General features: G+C 46.0%; 1 protein-coding gene across 7 annotated transcripts in view; it reads right to left on the minus strand.

Annotated features, from left to right (window-relative positions):
- Nucleotides 1–27,540, minus strand: part of Paqr5 (progestin and adipoQ receptor family member 5) — an 83,184-nt gene that overhangs the window by 12,453 nt on the left and 43,191 nt on the right. For 6 of the 7 annotated variants that reach the window (XM_046426533.1, XM_058573276.1, XM_046426534.2 and 3 more), the window contains 3 exons: nucleotides 9,788–9,915; nucleotides 7,000–7,205; nucleotides 2,721–2,847 (listed from right to left, as the gene is read on the minus strand). In XM_046426533.1, the coding sequence (XP_046282489.1) occupies nucleotides 2,721–2,847; nucleotides 7,000–7,205; nucleotides 9,788–9,915 (461 nt within the window). The remainder of the gene's footprint in view (nucleotides 1–2,720; nucleotides 2,848–6,999; nucleotides 7,206–9,787; nucleotides 9,916–27,540) is intronic. The other variant, XM_046426532.2, reaches the window with a different exon arrangement.

Below are 27,540 nucleotides of genomic sequence, written 5' to 3' on the forward strand. Positions count from 1 at the left end.
TCCTGGTCCTGTTAGTGCTGTGGGAGGGGAAGGGGCTCAGCAGAGCTCTAACTGCTAGAGCTGGAGGGAGAGGCAGGGCTGGGTGTGGGGAGGAAGACACTGTGGCACAGGCACTGCAGGACACCCAGCCAGATGGAACCTGCCCTGGTGAAAGGGGAGCAGGAGGGATCCAGGCCCTCCTCTCCACCTCCTTAACAGGAAGTCACTCAGGGCCAGCGTGTCTCTCACTCCCCAATACCAGTCATCTTTCTCACTCTCCAGACTCTTATGCAGAGTGAGCCAATGGGGACTGAGGAGGTTAGGCCTGGTGAGTGCAGGGAAACCACCATGGGTATGGGAACATGGGAAGAGGACAAGGTGTGATAGAACCCAAAGAGCCCTGCTGGGACGCCCATTCTCCTTTCCTCTTCCTGCACAGCCCCAAAGCTGCTCTGCAGCAGCTGCAGAAGCCAGAAGCCAAGCAGAGGAAAGTCTCTTCTCAGGAGATCAATGTCTGTCTTGAGCAAAGGAAATGTCCTCAGAGGACACAGCTTGTGTCCTCTCCGCAGCCTGCCCTCCAGGCCCTCCTAGTGCTCTCCCCTCCCCTTCGAAAACTCCTCACCTCTTCCAATCTGTCCTGTCTTTTCCATGACCACCACCCTCATCCAGGCTGATCCTCCTTTCGTCCTCTCCAGCTAAACGAGCTTCCTCCCAGGCTCAGTCCTGAGGTCACTCCCTAGGGCCCTGTACAGGTCATTTTGCATCTCATTACTGTTTCCCCTACCCTGTCCTGCTGCCCTAAAGGGCTTCTGGGGAGGCCTGTAATCTGCCTGTCCTTGGTACCCTCTGAAGCCAGGGCAGCCATTTACTCCTCCCGGTATTCCCAGCCTGGCAGGCTTTAAGGAAGGTGGGGTGGGTGAGTGGATGGGTGGAGGGGAGGATGGCTGGAACAGCCGCAGATGTGCTCCATTCATAGACAGAATAAACTATTCCCTTGTCAAGGAGGGAAGGCCCCAAACATGGGCATTCAGGAGATTCTTGGCCCAGCTGCCAGGCAAACAAGCTCATCCAAACACACCAGGCATACCAAATCCAAAGGCCATCCACCACAGTGAACAGTCAGGGAGACTGGGCTGGAAGGAAACAAACTCTCCTGGTGGTTGCAGGTGATTAAGAGAGATTTAAAAAAAAAGTGACAAATGATCCAAGAATTTGCTTTCTGAGTTCTTGGAAAGCAGTTTTGACCCATTAACTCTGGGGATGTTTCTTCCATGCCCATGAAGCCACCTCTGTCCCCTCATCCCTGTGCTCACCCTCCTCTAATGCAGAAGTCCAAACACCTCAGGTCTTCAGGAATCAACCTGACAGGAACAGTGATGTATGTGTCCAAGGACCAGGCCCCAGGTGTGTCCCTGAGGGGGTATTACTTTATTCTCTGCCTCTGTGGGTGGACACTGGCTCCTCACAACTTTAGGAGAGCTCTGGGTTTCCAGGAAGGGAAGGAAGCTTACCCCAGCACACACTCCTGCTCCCAGCAACTCCCTGGGGAGGAAGCCACGCACAATCCAGTGTTGAGCCCGTTCCAGCAAGGAGCACCCACTCCCATTAAAAGCAACTCCACACCTCTGCCCCATCTCAGTGCAGGCAAATGAAGTCAAGTTGGGGCGGATGTTCCTGCTGCTGCTGAAGAATCTATCCTTCCACATATTCAAAAAACCTGTTTGTCGGGTTTGTAAAACGCCTACTCTCCCTTGATCCTAAAAACCCAAGGAAATGGGAGCCCAGAGAAGTTACAAGGGCACACCTCACATATTCTTCCTGGGGAGAGACAGTGGAGGGCTTCAGGTGTTCCAAATGGAGCGCAATGGCTTCCTGGGATTGTAGTTGGGAGACAAGAACCAAGGGGCAATCTGCAGCCTACCTTGATGCCTTTCCTGACCTGCTGCTGCCTGGGACCTCAGCACTATCTGGACAGGGCTGTCACCCTGATACAGCCCTGTGGAAGGTCCCCTGACCTTCCACATTATTACAGGGAACCTGAGCTTTTGGACAAAAAAATTTTGCCAAGAGGTATAGAAATTAGTGTACTGGTCCCCATAACAATGCCTCTCACATTCACACCCCAAGGAGTTTTCTTGAGCGAAAGGGAAAAGAACAGTGGGAATTAGAGGCAGTGAGCTGGGTGTGACCCACAGCCATGGGGATGAGCTGGGCAATTGACTATCATGCGTCATCCCCCACACAGCGGAGAGGCAGGCCCCCTCCATTGCTATTAGAGGTAGATTGCCTGTTTACAAGGCACCTCCACCGTCTGGGCTTGTGAGGGGCATCCTGGGAACATTACCTGTCATCCTCACGTCCATCTCAGAAGGCAGATGAATTGGCCCGGCTTTATAAATGAGCAACCAAAGTTCAAGGGGGCTAAGTGACTTGCCTAGTAAAGTCAGCTACATCATTTATAGGAACCAGTACAGTATCGAAGTGGGGACACTCTTGTTCCAAAATCACTAAGAATTTCACAGCATTAAACCAAGCATGGGCTCTTCCGGGCAAGGGGCCTTGTGGGGCAGCACCTGTGCACACCTATAGTACTCAGAGACAGGGGATCCACCTGGAATGGAGACAGGCTCCTGGTGCCCTTTCCACCCAGCCAACCTCCTCCATGGACCTCTCAAATGCCATGGAGTTGCATGCTAAGCCCCCCTCCCTATCCACCCATCTGAATTCAGAGAGCCTGGTACCTGGAGTAGCAGGAAAGGCCGGTGCTAAGGATGGTGTTCAGCACGGCCAGCACTATGTAGTAGTCATGGAAGGGGGTTTGCACCAGCGCTTCAGGAAACGTATACGCAGAGTAGGCGATGGCTGAGCCTGGGAAGAAAAACCAACATGGGAACAAAGCCAGGCCTTGGCACTGGGTGGATCCCTAGAAAGACTATTCCCCACGCCCACCCCCGTCTTAGCCCTCGTCATCCCACAGACCCGTGAGCAGGCCTCCCCCTGTACCCTCCCAGAATGCTCACCCCTTGCTCCTCTTCTTACTTAAGTCTTATCCTGAGACTTGCCTGTAATTTAGTATTCCTCCATTTTTGCATACATTAACTCATTTAATCTCTATCCCCATCCTCCCACATAAAGCTTACACTTATTCTCAGTTTACAGATGAGAAAATAGAGGCACAGAAACGTTTAGCAATTCATTCAGGATCACACAGCCAGAAAGTAGCAAAGCCAAGCTTCAAACCTAGGCAGCTGGGTGAGAAAGTTCCCGAGTTTTTGATTTGTTTGTTTGCAGTGTTGGGGATTGAACCCAGGGCCTCATACTTGCTGGGCAAGTGCTCTACCACAGACCTACATCTCCAGCCCTTTTCATTTTTTAATTTAAAAAAGGCCTTGCATAGCTACTGAGGCTGGTCTTTAACTTGCGGTCCTCCTGCCTTGGCCTCCCAAGTTGCTGGGATTACAGGCATGTGCCAATGCACCCAGCTGTCCCTGCTCTTAACTCTGTGCTACTGCTGGTGAAGACAGCCCAGAGTGCTCAGCTTTTCTTTCAGGAACATGCATACTTCACCTGCCTATGGTGCTTCGGAAGGTCAGTGAGGGGGCAGACCCTCCCTGAGAAGAAGCTAGAGACTGTCCAGCTGAGAGGCTAGATAAGGTGGTTTTTTTTTTTTTTTTTAGGTGTTGGAATCTGTGAGAGGTGTGACCCCTAGGACCTTCCAGAGACCAATTGGCTGAGACTTTTATTTGCAACCACAGGGGAGACAACTGTTCTTCACAAAGGGGCTAGCACCTGCATGCACTCACTTGAGCCTATCCCTCTGGAATGGGTGACCACAGGCCTGTCAGGCCAGACACTGAGGGATCAGGTTCAAGGACCCTGTTCTTCCTAGACATTGAGAACCTTGAAATTCCAGCTTGGGCCGGGAACAGGCCCCAGCCTCTCGGGTCCAACCTCTGCCTTTTACCACATTTGGCTGCTGGATCTAGTGAAATTGGTCACACAGGTGGAAAGGGCTGAGAGTTGCCCTCCTGGTACCATGTACCACGCTCTCCAGGGCAGCAGCTGCTTGTGAGGTGTTAGCTGGGAACCACTCCAGGGGAGCACACAAGGGCTTTTCCAGGCCTGACACTAGGAGAAGACGCCCACCTAGACCTGGATGCCATGAACTCAGTGGATGCCAACTGGAGCCCAGCTGTGTGGGCAATACAGGAGCCAGGGGGCTTCAGTCCCTGCCCAGAACTACAACAGCAAGCAAGGTGGTTTCCCATGTGGGGTGAGCATTCAGGATGGACAAAGCAATAGGCCAAGAAGCTGACCATGGCCCCCATCCAGAGTTGAGGCTGAGGTGTCTCTGATAAGCACCTGAAGGCAGGTGGGCTGTCCAGGGAGCAGCTGTGGATGCCAGTCTAAAAAAATGAACCTCCTCTTGAGGGCAATAGGGAGTCACAGAAGGTTGCTAAACAGAAAATGAAGAGGGCCAAAACCCAGCGGAAGTACACAGGAAGCCCAAGGGAGGAAAAGCTGGAGGCCAAGGAAGTTAAAGTAATTGCCAACCTTGAGGAGTTGAGGGCTCTCCAGGGTGGGAGGGGGACAGTGGGGAGGAGAGGTGACAGTGGAGGGCGGAGCTGTGGGTCTGAGGTGAAATCAGTGGTTTCTCTCAAAGGCCTGTCCCTTCCTTTCACATTTGCTGGGCTTTTTTTTTTTTTTTTTCCATGTCAAACAATGGGGCTGCGAACTAGAACATGGAACAGCAATGACACATCTGTCCTCAGACAGTTGATCCCATGAAGGGGCAGGTATTAAGGCATCTCTGACAAGCTGGGGGTCAGAGCTATGGAGGAGGATAGGAAGAGGGCCCCAGAGCAGGGCCCCCAAAGCATCCAGGGCAGAGGTTTGAAGACCCTGCAGGGAAGGGAAGAGGGAGACCTGGGGATGGCACATGAGGCTCTGAGGAGGGAGACATGGTGACAGGGGCACTCACACACACACTGTGGTCCAGTGGAGGAGGGAGGCAGTGTGGGGCACTGGCTGACAGTGCAGGCTTCTGGTCTAAGCCTGGCTCTGCCACTTCCCAGTGGAGTGACCCTGGCAATTTACCTTCTCTCTCCTCTACACTCACCTCCAGCGTGGGCATGCCTATAGCAGCCACCAGGTGGTGCTGCCTGGGTTAGTGAGACAGTCATGGTGCTGGCCACCCTGTCTGGTGGACCAAGCGCCAGACACTGTCTCAGAGGCTCCACTTAGAATCATTTAATCACCATAATACTCCTACGAGAAGACATTACGCCGATGTTCTGGATGCGAACACTGAGGCCGGAGAGATTAAGAAACTTGCCCAAGAGCACATAACTACCAAGGAGTGGTGGCAGCGGGCTCTAGAATCTGGACAATTAAGCACCATGTTATGACATGTGTCAGGTGCTCAGCAGAGAACTGGCCTCTCAGCAATTACTCAAAATGCTCTCATCAGAAATGAGCCTAAAGGAAGCCGCCAGGCTCAGGAGTTTGGACTTCATCCCAGGTAATGAAGGGCCTGAAAGTTCACAGTGGGAGGGGAGACGTGGGAGAAGGTGTTGCAAAAGCCTCCAGGGCATCTGGGTGGAACTGGACAGCCTGTGGCCACCATTCAGTGGGGAGGCCCAGGCGTGGGTCCTAGCCAAGAGTATGGGGCAGAGCCCCTTGAAGGGTGCGTAGGAAAGACCCTCAACTGACCTGATCACCAATTAGGTGGATGGTGCAAGAGGAGACAGGGCAGAAGAGCAGGGTTACTACAGAGTTCTGACACGAATGAGCAGGAGTGGCGGGCACTGGCTGGGAGGTATGGGAGAGGGGACAGATGAGGGGGCAGGTGGGGAGAGGATGCAGACAGCCCTGGTTTCAGGCTCGGAGGTGTCAGGAACTTCAGGTCCACAGTTCAAAGATGGAGTTTGGGAGCACCTTGTTCAGAGGAGATAAGGGATGGTGTGGGCAGCAGCCAGGAGCTGGGCCATGTAGAGAAGGGGCGAGAGGGTAAATTCTGAGCAAGCTCATCTATGGAGGAGAACAGAGGAAGGGGCTAGCAAAAAAGGAAGAACAAGGGGGAGGGTGCTGCAGGAGAGGCCCCTGTGTCAAAGGCTGGCGAGAGCCCAGGAGAGATGGCTAGCACAAGGTTGGGGCCTTGGCAACCTGTGTTGGTGAGTGGTGGGGACCAGACAGCAGAGCCCTAGGAGTGGCAGGAAGAGGGTCACTTAATCACCTCCAGGATCCTCCTGGACAACTCGCGTAAAAGGGAAGACAGCGACTGGCTTTCAACCCAGAGCAGGAGCAGGAGGGATGAAGCGGCTAGAACCAGGGTCCTGGGGGATGAAGGATGCCATAAGTAGAGGAGAGAGGAACAGGCAGGAGTCAAAGAAAAAGATGGAGTCGGAGACACCAACGCCCACGTCGCCAACAGGTTTGCAGCTCTTTCCTGTGGCACTTTGAACGGGCCTCTAACCCCTCTAAGACTCAGGACAAAGGAGGTTCAGTGCGTGATCCCCCACCCTTGTTCTCTACCAGGCATGACAGCGACCAGTCCTGATGTGCTGGAGTCTGCCTGTCCTGGCCGGTAGGAGCTGATTATGAAAGTTTCAGAGCATTGCAAGCCGACTGTTAGCCCAGTTACCATCAAAATCAAGCTACATAAGCTTACAATTAAGTAAATTGTATTAACAGAAGTCTCAAGTTCTCAATGCATACATCTATTAATATCTGTGGAAATACTATGTAATGGTGTGTGCCTGCGTGCATCTCCTCCCCAATGTCAAAGAAAAACAGAGAGATGTTGGGGGCATCATACTGAGAGCCTGAAGTAGCCACACAGCATTTATACCACAGAAGCACACGGACAGACGAGAGAGCTTCTTACAAAACCCTCATCAGGAGCCTGGACAGAGATCCTGGAATTCCTGTGACTCCTACACACCCATCAAAGCCTCATGGTGGCCCTGCCCACAGGGGAAGAGGCGAATGGCTGGGTCTCAGGGGAGAAGACTCACATACCCAGGCTGAAGAGGTTGACAGCACCATAGTCCAGGAAGTAGCAGATGTGCCGGGCATTCTTGGACATACAGCTGAAGGTGTGCGCACAGCTGGATGCGAGAGGGTACACGCAGCTGGTGCACATGTACACAAGCAGAGGCCATGAATAGGTATCATTCTGGATGTCTGTCACATATAGTGCTGTCACAAACCTCCACACAAAGAACCTGGAACACAGCATGGGCCCCTGAAGCTCTGTGGCTGGGAACCTCTAAACTCTCCACCCGACCCTCCCCTGCTTTCCATTCTCCTAGGATGACCAATTCCTATGAGTTCTCACTTTGGTGAAGTGCCATGTGCTGGAGAGGGTGGAAGGGGCCTTTTGGACTTAAGAAGCAGTAAATTAGAAATGGGCAGGTGGGGTGGGTAAGAAGAGAGCCTTTTTAGGTCTATCTAATCCAATCCTCTCCCTGCCACAGGGTGATGGAATTTCTTTCATGGCATCTTGTCCAAGTGATTCTCCAGCCTTGGCTTGCACGCCTCCAAGGATGGTGGGCTCACCACCTCCCATGGCAATTCCTAGTGCTAGCAAGTTTAGAGATATGGCACAGTCCTATGTTAGAACTGCCTAACCTGCAACCCACATATGGGGTCCCACCTGTACAGCACCTCACTTCTACAAACCACTCATGAAGAACAGGCTCCCTTTCCTATTAACTCCTCCAGAGATGGAGACTCTACAGAGCATGTTCACAGGGACCTGAAGGAGGTTCCCTAAACCCTTCTGGCTATATGTTTTCATCCTGCCTCAGCAGAAGTAAAGCTTAAGCTATTTGCTCTTTCCCAAAACATATCCTTTCATCACCTCGGGATCATTTCATCATTCCATTTCCTTAAGGCATTTGGACACAGGCTTTCCCAGGCCCTTCTGGCTGGTCTGTGGGATCGTCTCTGAGAGCCTGGCTTGTGTAGGGCAGCGGTATGCAGTGGGGTAGCTCAGCCAGGTTGGCTCAGCTGTAAAATAGCTAAAAAGTCCTCCCATAGGGATCTGTTCACAGGCCTCAAGACCCACTTTGTAATGGTATCAAATCTCAAAACAACTGACATCAATCATGGTTCATCCACAAAACAGAACTCTCATTCTGAAACCAGAGAGACTTGGGTCCAGTGAGACCTCCCCGTGAGACAGCAGGAGAGCAAGGGGAGAAAATATGCCGAAGTTAGGTGTGCACAAGCCACCATTGCTCAGGCTCCCTAGAGCAGCTCAGGAGGATGCACAGGAAACAGGCAGCTGCAGGGAGAATGAGGGCCGGAGAGACCCTAACTTGATTCCCTTCTGCAATGCTACAATTTATTGGCATGCAGGCTTTTATAGAAGCAAAAAGTTTAAATGACAAATGGCCTCCTTGACTAGGAACTTGCCATCCTTCCCAGTCCTCAGGCCCCAGGGCTGTCAGGCTTCTTCTCCCTACTCTACCCCAAGACTGAGCTTTCTCTCTCCTCCACCAGGGTGGCTGCTGGGACCAGCCTTCCCCTGCATGTTGGCCCTGGGTCTGTCTGTCTTTTGCCTTCCATCAGGCTGACTACCTGCATGCCAGAGCACAGCGGGCTCCCTCAGGCCTGTCTCCACTCAGCATGCTCTGGGGTCCCTCTGACTCTTTCATAGAGTCTGGGGGGTTCAGGGCCCACCTGTGCCTCAACTCTGCTATGCAATGTAAAGAAGACACCCTTCTCTGGCTGCATTTGTCAGCTGACAGTGGTCTGAGTGGGACAGTGGCCCAAATGACCTATGAGGTCCTCCCTGCCCTAACATACAGTCAAGCCTCACTATTTGTAGTTCTGCATCTTGGGATTCAACTAACCATGAATCAAAAATATCCAGGGAGAGGAAATATGTGACTGCATTGAGCATGTAGATTTTTTTTGTGTCATTATTCTCTAAATGGCATACCATATCATGTACAGAGCATACACAATGTATTAAATATTATAAGTAATCTGGAGAAGATTCAAAGTGTATGGGAGGATGTGCATAGGGGATAGGAAAATGCTATGCCATTTTATATAAGGAAGCATCCATTCACAGATTGTGGTATCTGCAGGGGTCCTGAAGCAATCTACTACAGACACTGGGGACTGCTGACTGCACTATGTCTGTGCTGTGGCCCCGCCTCAGGGCGAACTCATCCCCATGAAGTGTGTGAAGTTGGTCCGGGGCCCACCTTTCTCAGCAAGGCCCTTTTGGCCTTCCTGAAACTCCCACTCCTGGATTCATGCTTCCCAGAGCCTTGCTCTTAGCTGACTGTATTAGAACACTGCCTGACCAAGGGCCTGCCCATTGCTGTGGTTCCAGAACAATTATGAACCTGCTGCTCCGTGCCCGATGCCTTTAACCATTTTCTCCCTGTCCTCCCTGCAACCTTAAGAAAGGTACAGACCATCGCGACTGCTTTGAGGGGAAAATGAGAGATTAAGTGATCTGCTCAAGCTAGTGACATTTTAACCAGAGATACTGGTTACTGGCTTCCCGAAGACCTGCAAAGCTGCCAGGACTAAAGGGGATGAAGATAAATACTATTGAATCAAGGAAGGGCCTGGGAGCTCCAGAAGCCCCTGGAATCCAGCCACAATCCATGCGCTATAGCTCGTTCCATGGAGCACCCAGCTTCTCCTTCTGCCACAAGGTCACCTGGGCCCCCATAGAGGAATCCCCCAATCCCAGCCCTCCCAATCCCAACTGTGTCTCAAAGAAACCCTAATCCTCAGGGACCCTAGATGAGATGGGCTGGTCAAGGGCACTGGAAGATACCAGAAGGGCAGCAAGTGAGTCCAGATGTTGAGGGTCTCATTGGTCATTTGGAAAAGGCTGAGGACACAGGCTGTGGCGGAGCTCTGTGGATGCCGGTAGCCAAAGAGGATGCCCCGCTCATGGAACACCTGCAGAGGGACAACAAAGGGCACGGAGGTGAGAAAAGAGGGCCGCCTGAAGGTCTCAGAGGAGTATCTCTGGTGGGCATCATGTTTTCTCCTAGTCTGTGCACTGTTACCTGGGACCCTTGAACAATTCCCTGACCTGTCAAACTGCTATCCTCTCTCCCTCTCTCCCTCTTTCCCTCCTGTGAGCTTCTAGAATCCCAAGTTCTCCAAAAGCCTCCAGCCAGCTAGAGGAGAGAAGCCAGGAGCCAGGATCTCTTTGGGAATGCAGCCTATCTGCCTTCCCAGTCGTACTTACTCTTGGCATGAATGTTGCCTAGGAATCCGTTTTTGCACCTTCTGCCTGGGGCCTACAGCCCAGTCTTTGTGGTTGGCTAACGTATATGCTGCCTGTCTGAGCCAACATGCCCCAGATGTCAGGAGCTGGTGGAGATCTCTGCAAAAGATACCCCCGTGCCAGGAGACAGTCACAAAGCACTTCATAAAGGCTACTGATGATGAGGACTATGATGCCGACGCCTGGCCTGTGGAAGAGGAGGCTGATCGCAGCAGGTCCCAGAGCGCCACCCCAGCCTAGGCAGCTCACTTGGCAAGTCCCTGCAAACACCCCAATCAGAAACATGAACGGGTCAGCCCACCTCAGGTATCCTATTACATCCATCAAAAAACCGGTAACAGAGAGGACAATGCAAGAGGGACAACAGCTCTGGATGCAGTGAATGATGACAAGTGGAATATGAGTTGAACCCCTGACAGGATCATAAGGGCTGAGGAAATGTAAGTATTCATGGTGGAGCAGAGGCTGGGCCGAACATGGAAAAATGAAGAGTTTGATTGTCAAGGTATTAGCACTAAGACAACCCTGCACTCCTTTGTGTTGAGCAAGGTTTTCACTGACATTTGGGGCCAAATAGTTCCTGGGGGTGGGGGAGGCTGGCTTGTGCATCATCTAGAGACACACATGGCCTCTATCTACTGGACGCCGGTGGCTCTTACTGTGCCCACTACCACCCCGACCAAGTGGTGAAAACCAAAAAATGTCTCAAGATATGGCCAAATGTCCCCCATGGGCAACATCTCCTCCAGTTCAGAGCCACTAATTTATATGAATATTGACATAACCTTTGAAAGGTAAATGATAAACTAGTGGCTTGATTGAAGCAATCGATAACAATGATAATATTAATCATCGTGATGTAAGTCAGGTCAGGACGCATTTAAAAGTTTCCTTTGCTTTTTCAACTTCAGGAGGAGGCAAAGGCTGGAGAAACTCCAACCCCGCCCCATCTCTCACTTGGGTCACCAACCTCTTCATTAAGAGAGACCTCCATTTAAAAATAGGACAGGCTGGGGCCAAGCTCAATGTAGAACACACACGTAGCACCCATGAGGCCCAGGTTCCACCCCAGTACATGTGAGGTCTAGTGGGTGCTGGCTCTTGAGGTTCCCACAGGACAATAAAGAAAGTAAGGGGATACCAGAGCAGAGTCAGATTTCAGTCCCCAAGGTGCCATGTGCCTTTGGGCTGGGATCTCAAAGTCCTCATCTGTAAAGTGGGAAGGCACTGGCAGGGAGGTGAACAGGTTCCCTCCCAGCAGCAGCTCTGAGCTTCGGGGACCTCTTAGTTTGACTCTGGGTAAAACTAGTCAATCAGGGGAGGGGAGATAATTAAGTTGGCTCATGGCCTCATGAAGTAATGAGTTAGTTTGGGTCATGACTAAGTAAAGTGATATGTTCTGGTTTTTGGTTCACCATTCAATTCTGATGTCCCTGGATTACAGTGAAGACTCTTCTAGCGGGCAGCAGGAATCTTTTTTTAAAAAATATTTATTTAGTTGTAGATAAACACACAGTTTCTTTATTTTTATTTTTATGTGGTGCTGAGGATCGAACCCAGTGCCTCACATATGCAAGGCAAGCACTTTACCACTGAGCTACAGCCCCAGCCCTGGCAGCAGGAATCTTGATTGGCAGTTTCCCACTGCTCCAGGGCTAACAACAAGGGGGCAAATGGGCCACCAGCCTCAGCCTTTGATGCACATGGAGGAGGACAGAGCCTGCATGGTGGCATTCGGAAGGCCCCTGGCAGAAAACAGGGCTCCCAGGAGCTTCCCACTGGTCCTCTAATTCCACTTTTCAAGTTTTTCTCTTTCTTCCTTAAAAAAAATTTTTAATTAAATTAAAGCATTAGCTGCTTATTAAAATGCAAAGACTCTACGAAAGGAGCAATTACTATTAATTATTCGCTCCTTCACATGAAGTAATTAAGGAGAGCCTCATTAAAAAAAAATTAATACTAAAGCACAGTAAGAAAGACCATTCAGGACCATTGCATTAGATGTAAGACCTCTGCAGTGGGCTAGCAGAGGGGGAGAGAGAAAGGGCTTAACGTGGAACACAGCATGGTCAAGTGGGAATTGACAGCCAACGAGCAGGGTAGGGTCAGTAAATGAAAACAGCTAAGCAGGAGTTGCAGGGAACCTGGCTAAACTGACCTGACAGGATTCTTACTGAAGATGACCCATGGGATCAAACCTTGCCTGGGCCCTGGTGGAGGATGAAGAACCTGGTCAGGTGTGGATGGTAACCAGCCATCAAAGATGGGGCCTTCTGGTTGCGCTGACTTATCAGCATTCTTTTCCCAAAGCTGAATTTCACAAAGAATACACATATGGGCCTGAGAGAAGGCTCAGAAGTCTGACTAAATTTTGGCCAAGCCAAGAATCATTGTCCTGTATGGCAAGAGACCTTGTGACCAAGAGCCAGTGAGTGAAAACTCTGCAGAGCCCTGGCCTGTGAGGGTGGGTGGCCCACAAGGGGGCAGGGCGGAGTTGCAGAGGAGCTACCAGGGTGACAGCCACTGTGGGCAGCAGCTTAGCGGGAGCTGGAGGAAGAGACTACCCTCATTCTGCTCAGGGTGACTCCTGACCTCTCTGTGGCTCCTGGCATTCTGGCTGCCGAAAGCAGGTGTTGGTCTACTCAAAAGTCAGAGAGGAACAGCAGGGCTGGACAACTTGGCCACACTTGGGAATCTGGTGCCTGACATGGGGAGGATATTTCGCAACCAAAGTCAGGGCTAGGCACAGATTAAAAGAACCTGCCTCCATCTAACTTGCCATCCTGACCCCAAACATGGATGAGCCAGGTCAACACCAACCATGCAATAGGGGCAGGTATAGAGCAGCATCTGCAAAACAATAGCAGCTGAATGAAGAAAGGGAGCTTCTCTGGGCAGAGAAGTTCCAACTCAGAACGAGAAGCTCAGCCTGTCCCTGCTGGTCCCCAACCTGAGCCTCTCTTTACTGGACCAAATTGCTCAGGCTTAGACCCACTCCTGCTCTGAGCAACTTTAAGCCCAGGAAAGGAGACCAGTTCTCTCCTTCTTGCCCCTCTAGCCTTAGCAAAGTGCTCTGCACAGAGTAGATCTTCACAGAACACGTGCCATGTATATCAAGACAGCAAATGAAACATTTGAAAACAGTGACATATTCCAAACCTGGTTTGACCCCAAAGGCAAATTATAATCATTGCCTCAACACTCTGAAGCCTGGCTTCATTTCTAAGCACCCCCAAGTTAACAGGCACCTGCTTATTTGCACACTGGAATTGATTTGTAGGACTCCACTTTGCATCCCTGGTTGCAGGCTGGGCAAATTTAGAGTGAAATGAAATCAAATCATGTGCAGCCTATTATTTAGAAGTGAGAACCCCCAGGCACTGGGGGTGGAAGGGCACATCAGTAAGTGTTCCCTTTTAGAGCCTGCCACAGGCGCAGCATTGGGGAAGGCTCCCAGCATGCCAAGCGCCTCACCCGCTACTTGCTAGCTTATGCCTGAAATCCCACCACGACAGTTTTAAGCTTTTAAGCCATTTGATTTTTTTTAGCTATTGAACTGAAAATAACCTGGGGAAAATAACTGAGCATTTCTGGCAAGTGGCATAAGAGCAGATTTTGATAGCAGGAAAAAAGAAAGAGCAGAGTGGAATGAGGAAGCAGGCCCGCACTTTTAGTATGCACTCTGCATTTCCTGTCCAAATCTCATCAAATTCTTTTAAGGAAAAGCCTTTTTTTTTTTTTTCTGGAGGGGGGCGTAAAAGGGGATTGAACTCAGGGGCACTCAACCGCTGAGCCACATCCCCAGCCCTATTTGGTATTTTATTTAGCGACAGGATCTCACTGAGTTGCTTAGAGCCTTGCTAAGTTGCCAAGGCTGGCTTTAAACTTGCGGTTCTCCAGTCTCAGCCTCCTGAGCTGTTGGGATTACAGGCATGCACCACTGCACCAGGCAAGACAGGATCTTTCTAAATTGCCCAACCTCCCAAGCCACTGGGATTACAGGCATCGGCCACCCCTCCGGGCCAAGGAAAAGCCCTTTATTGCCCATTTTTTCAGAAAAGGAAACTGAGGCCTGGGAAGCTTAGGGCATTTATCCAACTTCCCGGAAGCAGTGAAATTAAAGCTCAAAATGCAACTATCAGACTCCCCTTCTCTGGTCTCTTGTGCATTATCAGTCTCTGCTGCTGCTAAGAAGGGCTCTGTTGAGACATGGGAATCTCATCCCTTGACCTGTGGCATGACTTTGGACGTAATGTATTTCTCTGAGCCTCAGTTTCTTCTTCTCCTTCTCCTTCTCCTCCTCCTCCTCCTCCCCTCCCCCATCCCCCTTCCACCTTCTCCTCCTCCTTCTTTTGGGGGTGGCACCAGAGAATGAACCCAGGGCCTCAAGCACGCTAGGTAAATGCTCTACCACTGAGTCACATCTTCAGCCCATTTTAAAACTTTGAGACAGACAAGATCTGGCTAAATTGCCCAAGCTGATCTCAAACTTTTGATCCTTCTGTCTCAGTCTCCCAGGTTGCTGGGATTACAGGTGTGTGCCACTGCAGTTAGCCAGTTTCTTCTTTAAAGTGCTGTTCTGGGCTGGTCTGTGTCCTCCTCAAATTCATTTGTTGAAGTCCTAAACCTGAAGTACCTCAGGATGTAACTGTGTTTGTCGATAAGGTCTTTTATGAGGTGACTTAGGAAAGCAAGCGCATTAGAGTGAGTCCTGATCCACTCTGGCTGGTGTCTCTCATAAGAGGCAATTTGAATGCACAGAGAAGCACAAGAGCGTGCTTGCAGAAGGAGACCTGTGAAGAGGCAGCAAGAGGGCAAACATCTGAGGTCTTAGAAGAAACAACCCTGCTGAGACCTTGATCTTGGCCTTCCAGCCCCCAGGACTGTGATAAAATAACTCTCTGCAGTTTAAGCCACCGAGTCTGTGGGATTTTGTCATGGCAGCCCTAGAAGATTTCACAAGTGTTGAGGTTGGGCGACACATTTCCTAAGCCAGCGTTTCTCTGCAGCTGCCTCTGGTTCCAAGCCAGCTTGGCATTGTGCTGTCACTTTGCTTCCCAGCACCCAGTTCTTCACAGGAGGGGAGGTTCCCCCAAAGTTGGAGGTACGAGATGAACACAAGACGAAAGGCATGAAAAGCCAACACAAGGAATAGCTAGAGACCAGTGGGGAAGCTGGTGAGCTGTTTGCAGGCAAAGGACAGAGAGATGCAACGCTGTTGGCTTTGAACATGGAGGAAGGGGGCTGTAAGCCAAGGAGGGGGCAGCCTCTAGAAGCTGGAAAAGGCCAGTGTCCCCTGCAACCTCCATCAACACTATGATTTTAGCCCAATGAGACCCAGGTCAGACCTGTGATCTACAGAACTGGAAGACAATAAATTATCTTTGTGTGTGTGTGTGTGTGTGTGCTGGAGATCAAACCCAGGGCTTCTTGCACACTGAATCCCCAGCCTTATTTGATACATGTCATGAAATGCTGTTATCAAAAGCCTACAAAAAAAGCTAGGTTTGGTTATTTTACTTTTAAAAGGATTAAAAATACCTATTATTTTAAATATGTATTGGATTTTTCAAAACCAAAGAGTCATGTATGAAATATACAATAACAGTGACATTACAATAAAATAAAATTCAAAAAAAGAAACAAAAATATCTGTGAACTAAGAAAGAGAAGAGTCACATACAAATAATCCCAGGATTAATTTCTATCCAGATTACTTTTCTGGAAATTGTAGACTTTGCAGAGCAAAATCCTATCTTCTATTGTCTTTATGTCTTTTTTCTTATCAAAATAGTCAAATGAGGACTATATTAATCTAGACATTTCTTTGAGAGAATAAAAATAGCAATATGAGATGGTGACATGTGAAATTAAAATAGTTAATCATTTTTTGCTTAATATGAACTATCATATGCAGCCTCGGGCTGGGGATGTGGCTCAAGCCGGCTAGGGATGTGGCTTAAGCGGTAGCGCACTCGCCCGGCATTCGCGAGGCGCTGGGTTCCATCCTCAGCACCACATACAAATAAAATAAAGATTTGTGTCCACTGAAAACTAAAAAATAAAAAAAAATATGCAGCCTCAATGCAATGTAAACTTGATAAGTAAAATTTATGGCTCATTTTTTATTCTAAATGTGGATTTAGGATTTCTTTTGGCTATTCCAATTGTTCTACCTCGAAGAACTAAGCAGAAACAGCAGCAGTTTCTCCCAATTGAATTAATTTCTCCATTTCTTATCAAAGAACTACAATGACTGAGAACAATGCTGTAATTTGGCAACATTGTCAACAGAATGCAAATCATCTGATAATGTTGATTATAACACTATAACTCATAATTTTGAAAGCCAAGAAAAATAAGTTTTATGAACTAAACATAATAATTTAGGAATTATGTACGTTTTTATTTTATTGCTTTTTCAAATATCACAATTCATCAACATAGCATCCAGATATGTACAATAATAATTAAGTTCAGTTGTCTTTGATATTTTGCTGCAAAAAATCAGAGCTTTATATTTTTTCTTGTTATTATGAGGGGATATTTGTCAAGGCAGACAGACCCATCTCACATAAGTGTTTGCTAGCTTCATAGACCCATAGTCTGTGGCCTGTACCTGTTCTCATGATTTGACTCAACACATGTCAGGGGTAAGTCTAGTTTCATTTGAATGCCATGAGGTCATGGAAAGGAAGGGACTGACAACCCATTTTACAGATGAGAAAATTGAAGCTCAATGAATAGAAGTCTCCAAGTCCATAATAAATAGCAAAACCAAGATGCAAACTACTGGACTGAAAGCCCATGAATGTTTTATTGCGTCCATCCAGTATAGCCAGGGATGACTCAGAACATCTCATGGAAATGCCAAGTGTCATAGAAGTTTTCAAAAGGAAGAGATCACTGGACCCAGGGTGATGAAGGAAGGTCCTAGACGGATGGCTGGGAGACGCTGGTTCTGCAGAATGATGATGAAAACATGAGGAAGGATCCTTCTGACTGAAACAATTAATATGCTAGACTGATCATATTAGCACAATGGAAATGTTGTGCTCCAGATTTCCATTGTGCTCCAGATAAATGTGTCAGCCAGAGGGCACAAAAGAAAGGTCACAAAGCCCCCAAACAAAGGAAAACCAGGAACCCCAGGAGATAAGACACTTTCACCACCAGAGTTTTTGCTGCCAGACTTTGTAAACAAGAGGTGAAACCCAAGGACCACCAAAGGCAAGGAGTCTAAGGTAGGACACCTTGCTGATAAAGCCAGGATTCTAAAGAAAAATAAATGAAATAAACCCAAGCAGGCATAATGGAACAACAAGGAAAGTTATTGGAAAACCAAATAAAATTAAAGGGAAAAATACCAAGAATTCGGAACTATCAACTAGTCTTCACATGGGTCTGTGGTCCAAGAAATCTCAAATGGAAAAATGTAAAGTAGTTGTAAATAGGAAGAGGTCAAAGTTATGCAGTTCCCTTGGGTAAGTTACAAAAGCAAGTACAAAGCCTCTGTGAAGGATTGCTATTTTAATACAAGCATGCACACATGTAAAGAGAACACCAGGAACAAAAAGCAGTAGAAACAGTGGATGGCAGAAATGGAGCTCAAAGAACAAGACCTTGAAATATATATCTTTGTCCAATATATTTAAAGAAACAGCTTAAAAATATGATCAGGAAGGCTGGGCGCTGGTGACTCAGGAGGCTGAGACAGGACATGGAAAGCATTCCCAGTATGTATGTATGTATGTGTATGTGTGTGTGTGTGTGTATATATATATATATATATATATATATATATATATATATATATATATAAACAGGAAATAAACAGATTCGAAAAGAACCTAATATAATTTTTAGAAATTTTTAAAAAAATTAAGAAAAATCATTAGTAATCTCAATAGATTCAGAGAAGGCCTTAACAAAATTCAGCACCCGTTCATGATAAAAACACTGAAGAAACTCGGGATATAAGGAAACTATCTCAACATCAAAAGGGCTAAATATGAGAAATCCAAGACAACCTCAGAGTAAATGGGGAAAAATGGAAAAAGTTTCCTTTAAAATTTGGGACAAAATGAGGATGTCCACTCTCCACACTCCTATTTAACAGTGCTAGAAATTCTAGCCACAGCAATTAGGCAAGAGAAGGAAATAAAAGGGATAAAAATTAGGAAAGGAAGAAGTCAAATACCACTGTATGCAGATGATATGATCCTATACCTAGAAGATCCAAAAAAAAAAAAAAAAAAAAACTCCACCAAAAGACTGTTAGAGCTAAGAAACAAATTTGGAAAAGTAGCAAGTTGAAAAATCAACGCACAAAATTCAATAGTTTTCCTATATGCCAATGATGAATCTATTGAGAAAGAAATTAGGAAAACAATTCTATTCACAATAGCCTCAAGAAAATGAACAAAAAACCCCAAACAAAACAAAATAACCTAAGAATAAATTTAACCAAAGAGGTAAAAGTCCTGTACTTTGAAAACTATAGAACACTGAAGAAAGAAATTGAAGAAGACATCATAAGATGGAAAGACCTCCCATGTTCATGGATAGGCAGAATTAATATCATTAAAATGGCCTTACTACCAAAAGCAAATACAGATACAATGCAGTCTCCATCAAAATACCATGACATTCTTCACAGAACTAGAAAAAAAAAAAAAGTCCTAAAATTCATTTGGAAGATAAAGACCCAGAATAGCCAAAGCAGTTTTACCCACAAAAGTAATGTTGGAGGCATCACAATACCTGACTTCAAATTATATTACAGAGCTAACAAGTAACCAGTAACAAGTACTGGCATACAAACAGACACACAGACCAACAGTACAGAACAGAAGACACAGAGGCAAACCCATACATCAACAGTCAATTTTGATCCTTGACAAAGGTACCAAAAACATACATAGGAATAAAGACAGCATTTCTAACAATGGTGCTGGGACAACTGGTTATCCATATGTAGAAGAATGAAACTAGACCTTTATCTCTCACTCTGCACAAAAATCAACTCAAAATGGATCAAACACTTTAGAATTAGACCAGAAACTAAGGAACCCCTAGAAGAAAACGTAGTGTCAACACTCCAGCTTTTAGGCACAGGCAGTGATGTTCTCAATAGGACCCAATAAAGCTCAGGAAATAATGCCAAGAGTTAATAAATGGCAAATCACCAAATTACAAAGCTTTTGCACAGCAAATGAAACAATTAAGAATGTAAACAGAGAACCTATAGAACAAAAGAAAACCTTTGTTAGCTAGTCTTCTGATAGAAAATTAATATCTAGAATATTTAACTTGACACTAAAAAAATCAAAAAATCCAATTAAAAAATGGGCAAATGAATTAAATAGATACTTTTCAAAAAGAAGAAATACAAATGGCCCAAAATACATGAAAAACATGTTTAACATCATTAGCAATTAGGGAAATGCAAATCAAAACTATACTGAGATTTCATCTCACACCAGTCAGAATGCCAACCATCAAGAACACCAATAATAATAAATGCTGGAGAGGATGTGGAGGAAAAGGAACACTTTTACACTGTTGGTGGGATTATAAATTAGTACAACCACTATGGAAATCAGTATGGAGTTTCCTCAAAAGACTAGGCATGGAATCACCATATGACCTAGTTACACTACTTCTCAGTATTTATCCTAAAGAATTAAAGTCATACTATAGTGACAATGTATACCCATGTTTATAAGCAGCACAATTCACAATATCCAAACTATGGCACCAGCCTAGGTGTCCATCAGCAGATGAATGGATAAAGAAAATGTGGTGTATATACACAATGCAGATTTATTCAGACTAAAGAAAAATGGCATTTGCAGGAAATGGATGGAACTAGAGACCATCATATTATGCAAAATAAGTCAAACTCAGAAGGTTAAGGGTCTATGTTTTCTCTCATGTTGGAAATTAGAGAGGAAAAGGAAAAAGTGTGGGAGGAATCTCCTAAAAATGAAGGGAGATCAATAGAGGAAAAGGACCAAGGACTAGGAGGGAAGAAGGGAGGAGGGAAGTGCTGGGGAGTGATATTGGCCAAATTATATTGTTATATTGGGTGCATATACCAATATGTAACTATAATACACCATTTTAAAAAGGGTAAAAAGATAAAAATAAATAAATTGGCATTTCTCTAATTGCTAAAAAAAACAATGAAATTAAAAAAAATTGAGCTGGGCAATTATAGTGCATACCTACAATTCCATCTACTTGGGAAGCTGAAGCAGGATTGAGGGAGATACAGAAGGAATTAGCCAGCCAGGGCAAGATGGCAAATGAAGTGGTCAGCTGTGGGAGGCCATGCTCACACGTGATTTGAGTTACCTCCCTGGCTGGGTGAGAGGCGCTTAGACACAGCTGTGTTAGAGCCTTCCCCACCCTTTTCTAGGTCCGAGGGCTTGTCTGTGCAGAGGCGTGCCTGGCCACTGACCTGAAGACCCAGTCATCACCCCTGACCTTGGGATGCTGCCCCCCTTAACCTTCATTGGATGGTATTTTCCCCAGAAGTTTTTGTTCCCCAGTAAAAGCCCACTCCTTGGCGTGTTTTCTCTCTCTCTCTCTCTCTCTCTCTCTCTCTCTCTCTCACTAGTCTCTTCTATAAACCTCGCCACCGCATTAGGTGGCTGGAGGCGGGAGCTAGGAGAAGCCCTCTCTAGCTGGTATTAAAGGTAATGAGAGTCTTGTCTCTTTAATTTAAAACTCCCTAGCAATTACTTATGAACCTAACCTTCTTTCATGAAGCCAGCACTGGTTGCGTGGCAGAAGTGGTGCCCAACGTGGGGCTCTTGAGTAAATTGACTAGGTTGAGTTAGGGAGCGCGCTATAGAAATACGGAATTTGTGACAATTTTAGGGTCATGGAAGTACCAGGCAGTTTTTGGACCGAAGGGACGTTAAAAATTTTAATAATGGGGAATTCAACTTCTACTGATAAAGACATGTATTTGACTATTTGAGACAATAATTAATCAGAAGGGAAAGCAAGTTAAAAAGACTCAGTTGCTACAATTCTTAAAAGTTGTAGGTGAATTTTGCGCTTGGTTTTGTGACCAAGATTCATCAAATTTACATACATGGGACAAATTAGAAAGGAAATTACATAAAATTTGCCTTTCTAATGAATTACCTGGAAAAGGATGGAGAAGGCTCTAACACAGCTGTGTCTAAGTGCCTCTCACCCAGCCAGGGAGGTAACTCAAATCACATGCGAGGATGGCCTCCCACAGTCAGGGGCAAGACCAGAACAAAGGAGCATGGAGAGGGTCTTTGTTTGTTTATGTTGTATTTTTTAGTTGTAGTAAAACACAACATATTTATTTTATTTATTTATTTTTATGTGGTGCTGAGGATTGAACCCAGGGCCTCACACGTGCTAGGTGAACACTCCACCACTGAGCCACAACCCCAGCCCGGAGAGTGTCTTTTGATGAGGTCAATTTCCTGCTTGATAAAAGTGCTGGTGGACACAAGCAGGGACACAATCAGACAGACACTTTTGTACTCGAGCTCCCAAGTGGGGATCCAAGAGAAAAAACAAAATAGATGCATGGACAGAGGGGCACCAGTCATGGACAGGGGAGGAGATAGGGGAAGGAGGAAATTGCAGAGACCATGAAAAGAATAGGCCCAAACTCCCCCACTAGACTTTGATCTCTGGGGCCCCTTCTCTTCAGAGAAGTCAGCCTCTTTATCTCTCTCTCTTCAATAAACCTACTCCTTGCTTGCTTTCTCTGTATCCTGTTCTTCAATTCTTTGCTGAATGGAGACAATGAACCCAGCACCCCTAGTCGGTAACAGAAGGATTGCAAGTTCAAGGCCAGCCTGGAAAACTTAGCAATAATCTGTTCCAATTTTTTTAAGAAAAGGGTTGAGGGTGTAGCTTAGTGGTAGAGCAACAACTCTGGAAGGCCAACCCACTCAGGTGCCTCTGTGTGACAGGTGGAGGCCTCCAAGGTACCTTCTCCTTCTACCCCACCCTGCTTCCCTCACTTCTTTACAGGTGTGTTCCTGAAAATAGTCCCCAGTGAAACTTCTGCACACGAATCTTTATCTGGGAGTCTATTTCTGGGGAAATCAAACTAAGAGAGCTCTCTCTTCCCCTTCTGTGGGGACATGGGAGGCCACATGTGCCAGATGGTGCAGCTAGGAGATGCTGGAATCTCCATCCACATGGGCCCTTTGGTCTCAGTTACATCACTGTAGCAATGTGAACTGAAATAAACCTTTGCTATGTTATCACTGTGGCATCTGGTGTACATTTTAACCTCAGCGTGCCCTACCTGTTCCTGCCTACTCTAACAATTCATGTTAAAATAGTTGAATATCCTCTAACAGACATAAAGCCTGTTTCTGACATATTAATTATAAAATCGGAAAAATAGAATGTGAAAAGGAAAAAAGAAAAAACTGAGTGACTAGGAGGCTGAGGCAGGAGATCAGAAGTTTGAGGCCAGCTTCAGCAATTTAGTAGGCTTTAAACAACTTAGCAAGGCCCTGTCTCAAAATAAAAAAGTTTTTTTAAAGGGACTGGGGAATTGGCTCAGTGGTTAAGTGCTCTGGGGTCAATTCCAGGTATTAAAAAAAGCAGGATGAGGGGCGATTAATGTAAAACTCAATCTACAGCAAACAAGGAAGAATGTACAAACAGAGAAACAGGACAAATAAATTCACACAAGACAACTGAAATAAATGCAAATATAGAAATAATACAAACAGACTAAACTTTAGTTAAAAGACTCATATTACCAAACTAAAAGTCCAATAAGACACAGTTAAAATATAATGACAGGGAAGGATTAAAAGTCAAAGAAAGAAAAGAGATAAATCAAATGAAAGATATTTTAATAACAAAGCTGGAATTATTAAATTAATATCAGATGGATTCTAAGACTCACAACAGTGCTGGATATAAAGACAGTCACTGCAACATAAGAGTAAATTTACTTCACCAGGAAGACACAGTAAGGCTCAACATAGATAAAGCAAAAATTAACTTACCTATGATGAACAGTTCACCAGTCTCTCAATGGAGGAAAACTTTAACTTAGGAATAGATCAAAGTAAAATTATAAAAAATGCAAAACAAAAAATTTGCTCTTGATCTAGGCATGGTAGTGCATATCTGTAGGCCCAGCTACTTGGGTAACTAAGGCAGGAAGATCACACGGTGAAGGTCAGCCTGGACATTTCTGAACACCCTTTCTCAAAATAAAAAATTTAAAAAGGGCTGGGGGTGTAGTTCAGTGAGAAAGGGCCTAGGTTCAATCCTGGTCTGGCAAAAATATAACAAAACAAAAAACCCCTACAAACTTAAGGACATATAGAGACTACTTCCCCCAATAATTAGAAGCTATTATATTAGGGCACAGTTAGAAGATTTATGAAAATTGATCAGGTACTACTGAGCCAGCCATAAAGCTAGCCTGGACAAATTTTAAGGATTAAACTAAGATAGGTGGACAATCTCAGACCATAATCAATTAGATTAAAACAATAACATAAAAACTGTGCAGGGTGAGGACATAGCTCAGTGGTAGGGCACTTGCCTGGCATGTGTGATGCCATGGGTTCATTCCCCAGCACCAAAAAGAAAACAAGACCATTCCACGCACTTGGAAGCAGGAATTAATGTATGATACTGCATTTCCACTCTTAGGTACATACACAAGAGAAAGGAAAGCATATTCACCCAAAAACGTGTACCTGGATGTTCTTAACAGCATTATTTATAGTAGCCAAAAATAGAAATAACTCAACTGTCCATCGACTGATGAATGGATGAACTGGTAATAGCCAACAGAATATTATTCAGCCATAGAGCAAAGGAAGAAAACTGACATATGCTCAAGTATTGATGAACCTTGAAAACCTTATACTAAAAGAAAGAAGCAGGCAGAAAAGGGCACAGTCTGTGTGATTCCCTTTGCATCAAGTACCCTGAGTAGGAAAATCCACACAGATAGAAAGCAAATTAGTGGTTGTCATGGCTGAGGAGGGAGGGGAGTGGGAAATAGCTGCTAATGGGTGGTTTCTTTTTGTGGGGACGAAAATGTTCCAAAACTGATCTTGGTGATGGTTTTGTGTGATGTACCCTTTGTGTGTCCGTTTCTATAATACATTGCATTATATACTTTCAAAGGGCAAATTTTATGATACCTGAATTATATCTCAACATAGTTATTATTTGAAAACAAAACAGAACTTTCACAGAGAAAATTCAGCTATAGGGCCAAGTTGTTCCCTGCCCAACTCCAGACACTGCCTTTCACATAGGCCAAAAGGTAAGTGGTAGGGCTGGGGGTACAGCTCAGTGACACAGCACTTGCCGAACATGCATGAAGCCCCAGATTCCATAACCAGCACTTCAAGGAATAATAGAGGAAAAAAAAAAAAGGTAAACAGTGCTTCCTTGGAGTTGGCAAAATGGTGGCCCCACCCAGAAAATTTTACCAACCACTCAGGAATATATAATTCTAATATCATATGATTTTTCTCCATGGAATGAATAGGCAGCAATCTCCACCTTTCTTTTTGTTGGTATACCTTGAATCCCAAATCCAGGCAAGGATCAAAAAAGAAGAAAAAATTATAGGCCAACTCTAACAAGGAAAAAAACTGCACTCCAACTTATAAATAGATGTAAGAATCCTAAACAAAATAGTAGCTGATTTTAGCAATAGATTAAAAAGACACTACAACATAACCCAGTTACATTTAGACCAGGAACAAAAGGTTGGTTTAACCTTGGTAAATCCATCGATGTCGTTCATAACATCAACAACTCAAGTGAGTCCTACATGACTGTCGCAAAAGATACACTAATAGAAAAGAGGGTTTTGTAAAATTCATAATTAAAGGGAAAAATCCTGACATACTAGGAATATTAAGACTTTCCATAATCTGATAAAGATTATTTACACATACACAAATATTATATTACATGATAGAATGTGGAAAGCATTCTTTTTGATTGAAATCAAGAACACACAGATGCCTGCCATCCTGACGCCCATCATGCCCTCCCAGATGATTCTGACATCGGTGATCCACTTGGAGAAATTCCAGGTGCCTGTTAAGAAGGCGCCTGGAGACTATGGGATATCTGCTGATGGGTCTAGGCTATAGTTAATAAGAGATTCTCAATTTGACACAAAATGTCCTTATTTCCTAACAGAGCACCATGTAACTTGTAATCTAGACCTCAATGCTTTGTCTCTAAATTAAGTCTGTGTAGATACTTATTCCATTCCTTAAGATGTTTGTTCAAATCTTTCATAATCCCCTAATATACTCAGGCCTATTTTTTTAAGTGCAAGGAAGACTAAAAATTGAAGACAACCTTCTAAGAGAAGAGAGAAACTGCACCTTGCTGAGAACAATGTACTGGCTAGGTGTGTGCCGGGAGGTGCTAGTGCTGAGGTGGGCACCTCCCTGCTGAGATGAGGTCTAGGGAGGGTGGGGCAGTGGCCAAGACCACACCGCCATTCCTATACAAAAGGAGAGGCGGCCACACAGGGCAGCCTGCATAGACCCAGCCAACCACCGAGGAGCTCAGGAAAGGGAGTGGGCACTGAAGAAGGAAGCCAGAGGAGAATGGAGGGTGGGGGAGAGAAGAACTGAATTTGGGGCAGGGCTTTTCAAAGTCCCTTGGCAATAAGTTCTACCTCTCAAAGTGCCCTGGAAGGCATAGGAGAGTTGACCACAATAATGACAATGGACGTGTGGTGGCCTGAAATGCACTTTCTCAGGCCATATGCCAGGCACTTGAAATGGGTTATCTTACTTAATCCCAACCACAATCCTAGGAGGCAGATCCTGCCATCGCTCCCATTTTACAGACACAGAGACTGAGGAATAGAGATTGAGAATTTTTCCTGAGGACACTCCGCAAACCAAGTGTTGAACCACCGAGCCCACCAAAAATAAGGTCGACATTTGTATAAAGTCTCCTGTGTTAATTGTTCATGCAAATTTCTCATTTTATCCTCAATGCTTTGGTATCTATTTTAATTTTTAAAAAAATGCCTTTTCTCTAAATTCTCAAGTGAAATTCCCAGGTAGGCAGAGGCACTGTTTTCTCTGTGGCTTCATGAACCTCAGGCATGATGCTAGAAAGCCCAATAGTGGATGCTGGAGCCCAAGAAAGTTTTGAAGCAAGGTGTGACATGGCTTCTCTGCCCGTAACTTGTGTCATTTCACTAAAAGGGAGAACATCACCCCATCATTTATGAACTGGGTAGAGGACATGCTTGTCTTCAGCCCTCTCTCTGCAGTCCCGACCTTCAGAATCTCCATACAGTCAGGATCCCAGCAGGCTACCTGAGAACCCATTGATACCACTCTCCTGTCTTCACTTCTGTAGCACGTACCCAAATCCAATCCTGACCAAAACACCCGGGGAGACAGCCAGCAGATACCCACCATCTCCACCCGAGTCCCAGCCCTGCCCCATGATTTCCATCTCAAGGCCTGGATCTCTCTCCACCTCGCAAATCCTATTCAATCCTCAAACTCATCTCGAGATCACTCTCTTGACAAAGCCTTCTGCGGTTCCTCAGATTGTTCTCCGAATCCTGTGGAGCACATCTTGTACATGGTAGAGAGTCCATAAAAATGTCACAAATGAACAAAGAGCCAGACTTCCTTCCAGTCATTAATGCTTCCCAGTCATTAATGCTCTGTGCATAGATCCCATCGGAAGAGGAGATGCCCCTTGAGGACAGAGGCAGTGCTCTGCTCAGCAGTGTCATGGAAACCGGCTCCTTTTGAGTTCGCCTGTTTCCTGCCACCATTCTGACCTCCTTTCACCAAATGGCTCTGATTACACCCAGTGCTATCTTCCTGGAGTCACCTGGCTTCCCAGGCTCCCAGGGCCTGGCACGTGCTTCTTCTTCATCTTCCACTCCTGATGCTGAGTTTGTTTGAGAATTACTTTTCAGGGGATGGCTGAAGTGCTGAATGATCAGCTGAGTGAAAGGGGCCTGTGTCCTCCGTGACATCCTCCAGATGAACCTTCCCACTGTGAAATAACATTGCCTCTTCTCCAGTCCAAGAGGAAGGAAAATTGACACTGAAACAGGGGTGCTGTCATATTTTCTTTGCAAGGGAAGAAACCCAGTAGGCCAGTTTGTCATGGCACACGACCAGAAGGCTGTCCCCTGTCTTATTAAAGCAGATCATCAGGATGGCCTCCCAGGCCCAAGAACCCATGGAAAGGTGGTGCTAAGGCCTACTCAGCAGCTCTACCCATTGCATCAG

The sequence above is a fragment of the Marmota monax genome, unplaced genomic scaffold (genome assembly GCF_021218885.2).
Source record: "Marmota monax isolate L192 unplaced genomic scaffold, Marmota_monax_Labrador192_F-V1.1 WCK01_AAM20220418_F8-fsc00078, whole genome shotgun sequence".
Classification (NCBI taxonomy): domain Eukaryota; kingdom Metazoa; phylum Chordata; class Mammalia; order Rodentia; family Sciuridae; genus Marmota; species Marmota monax.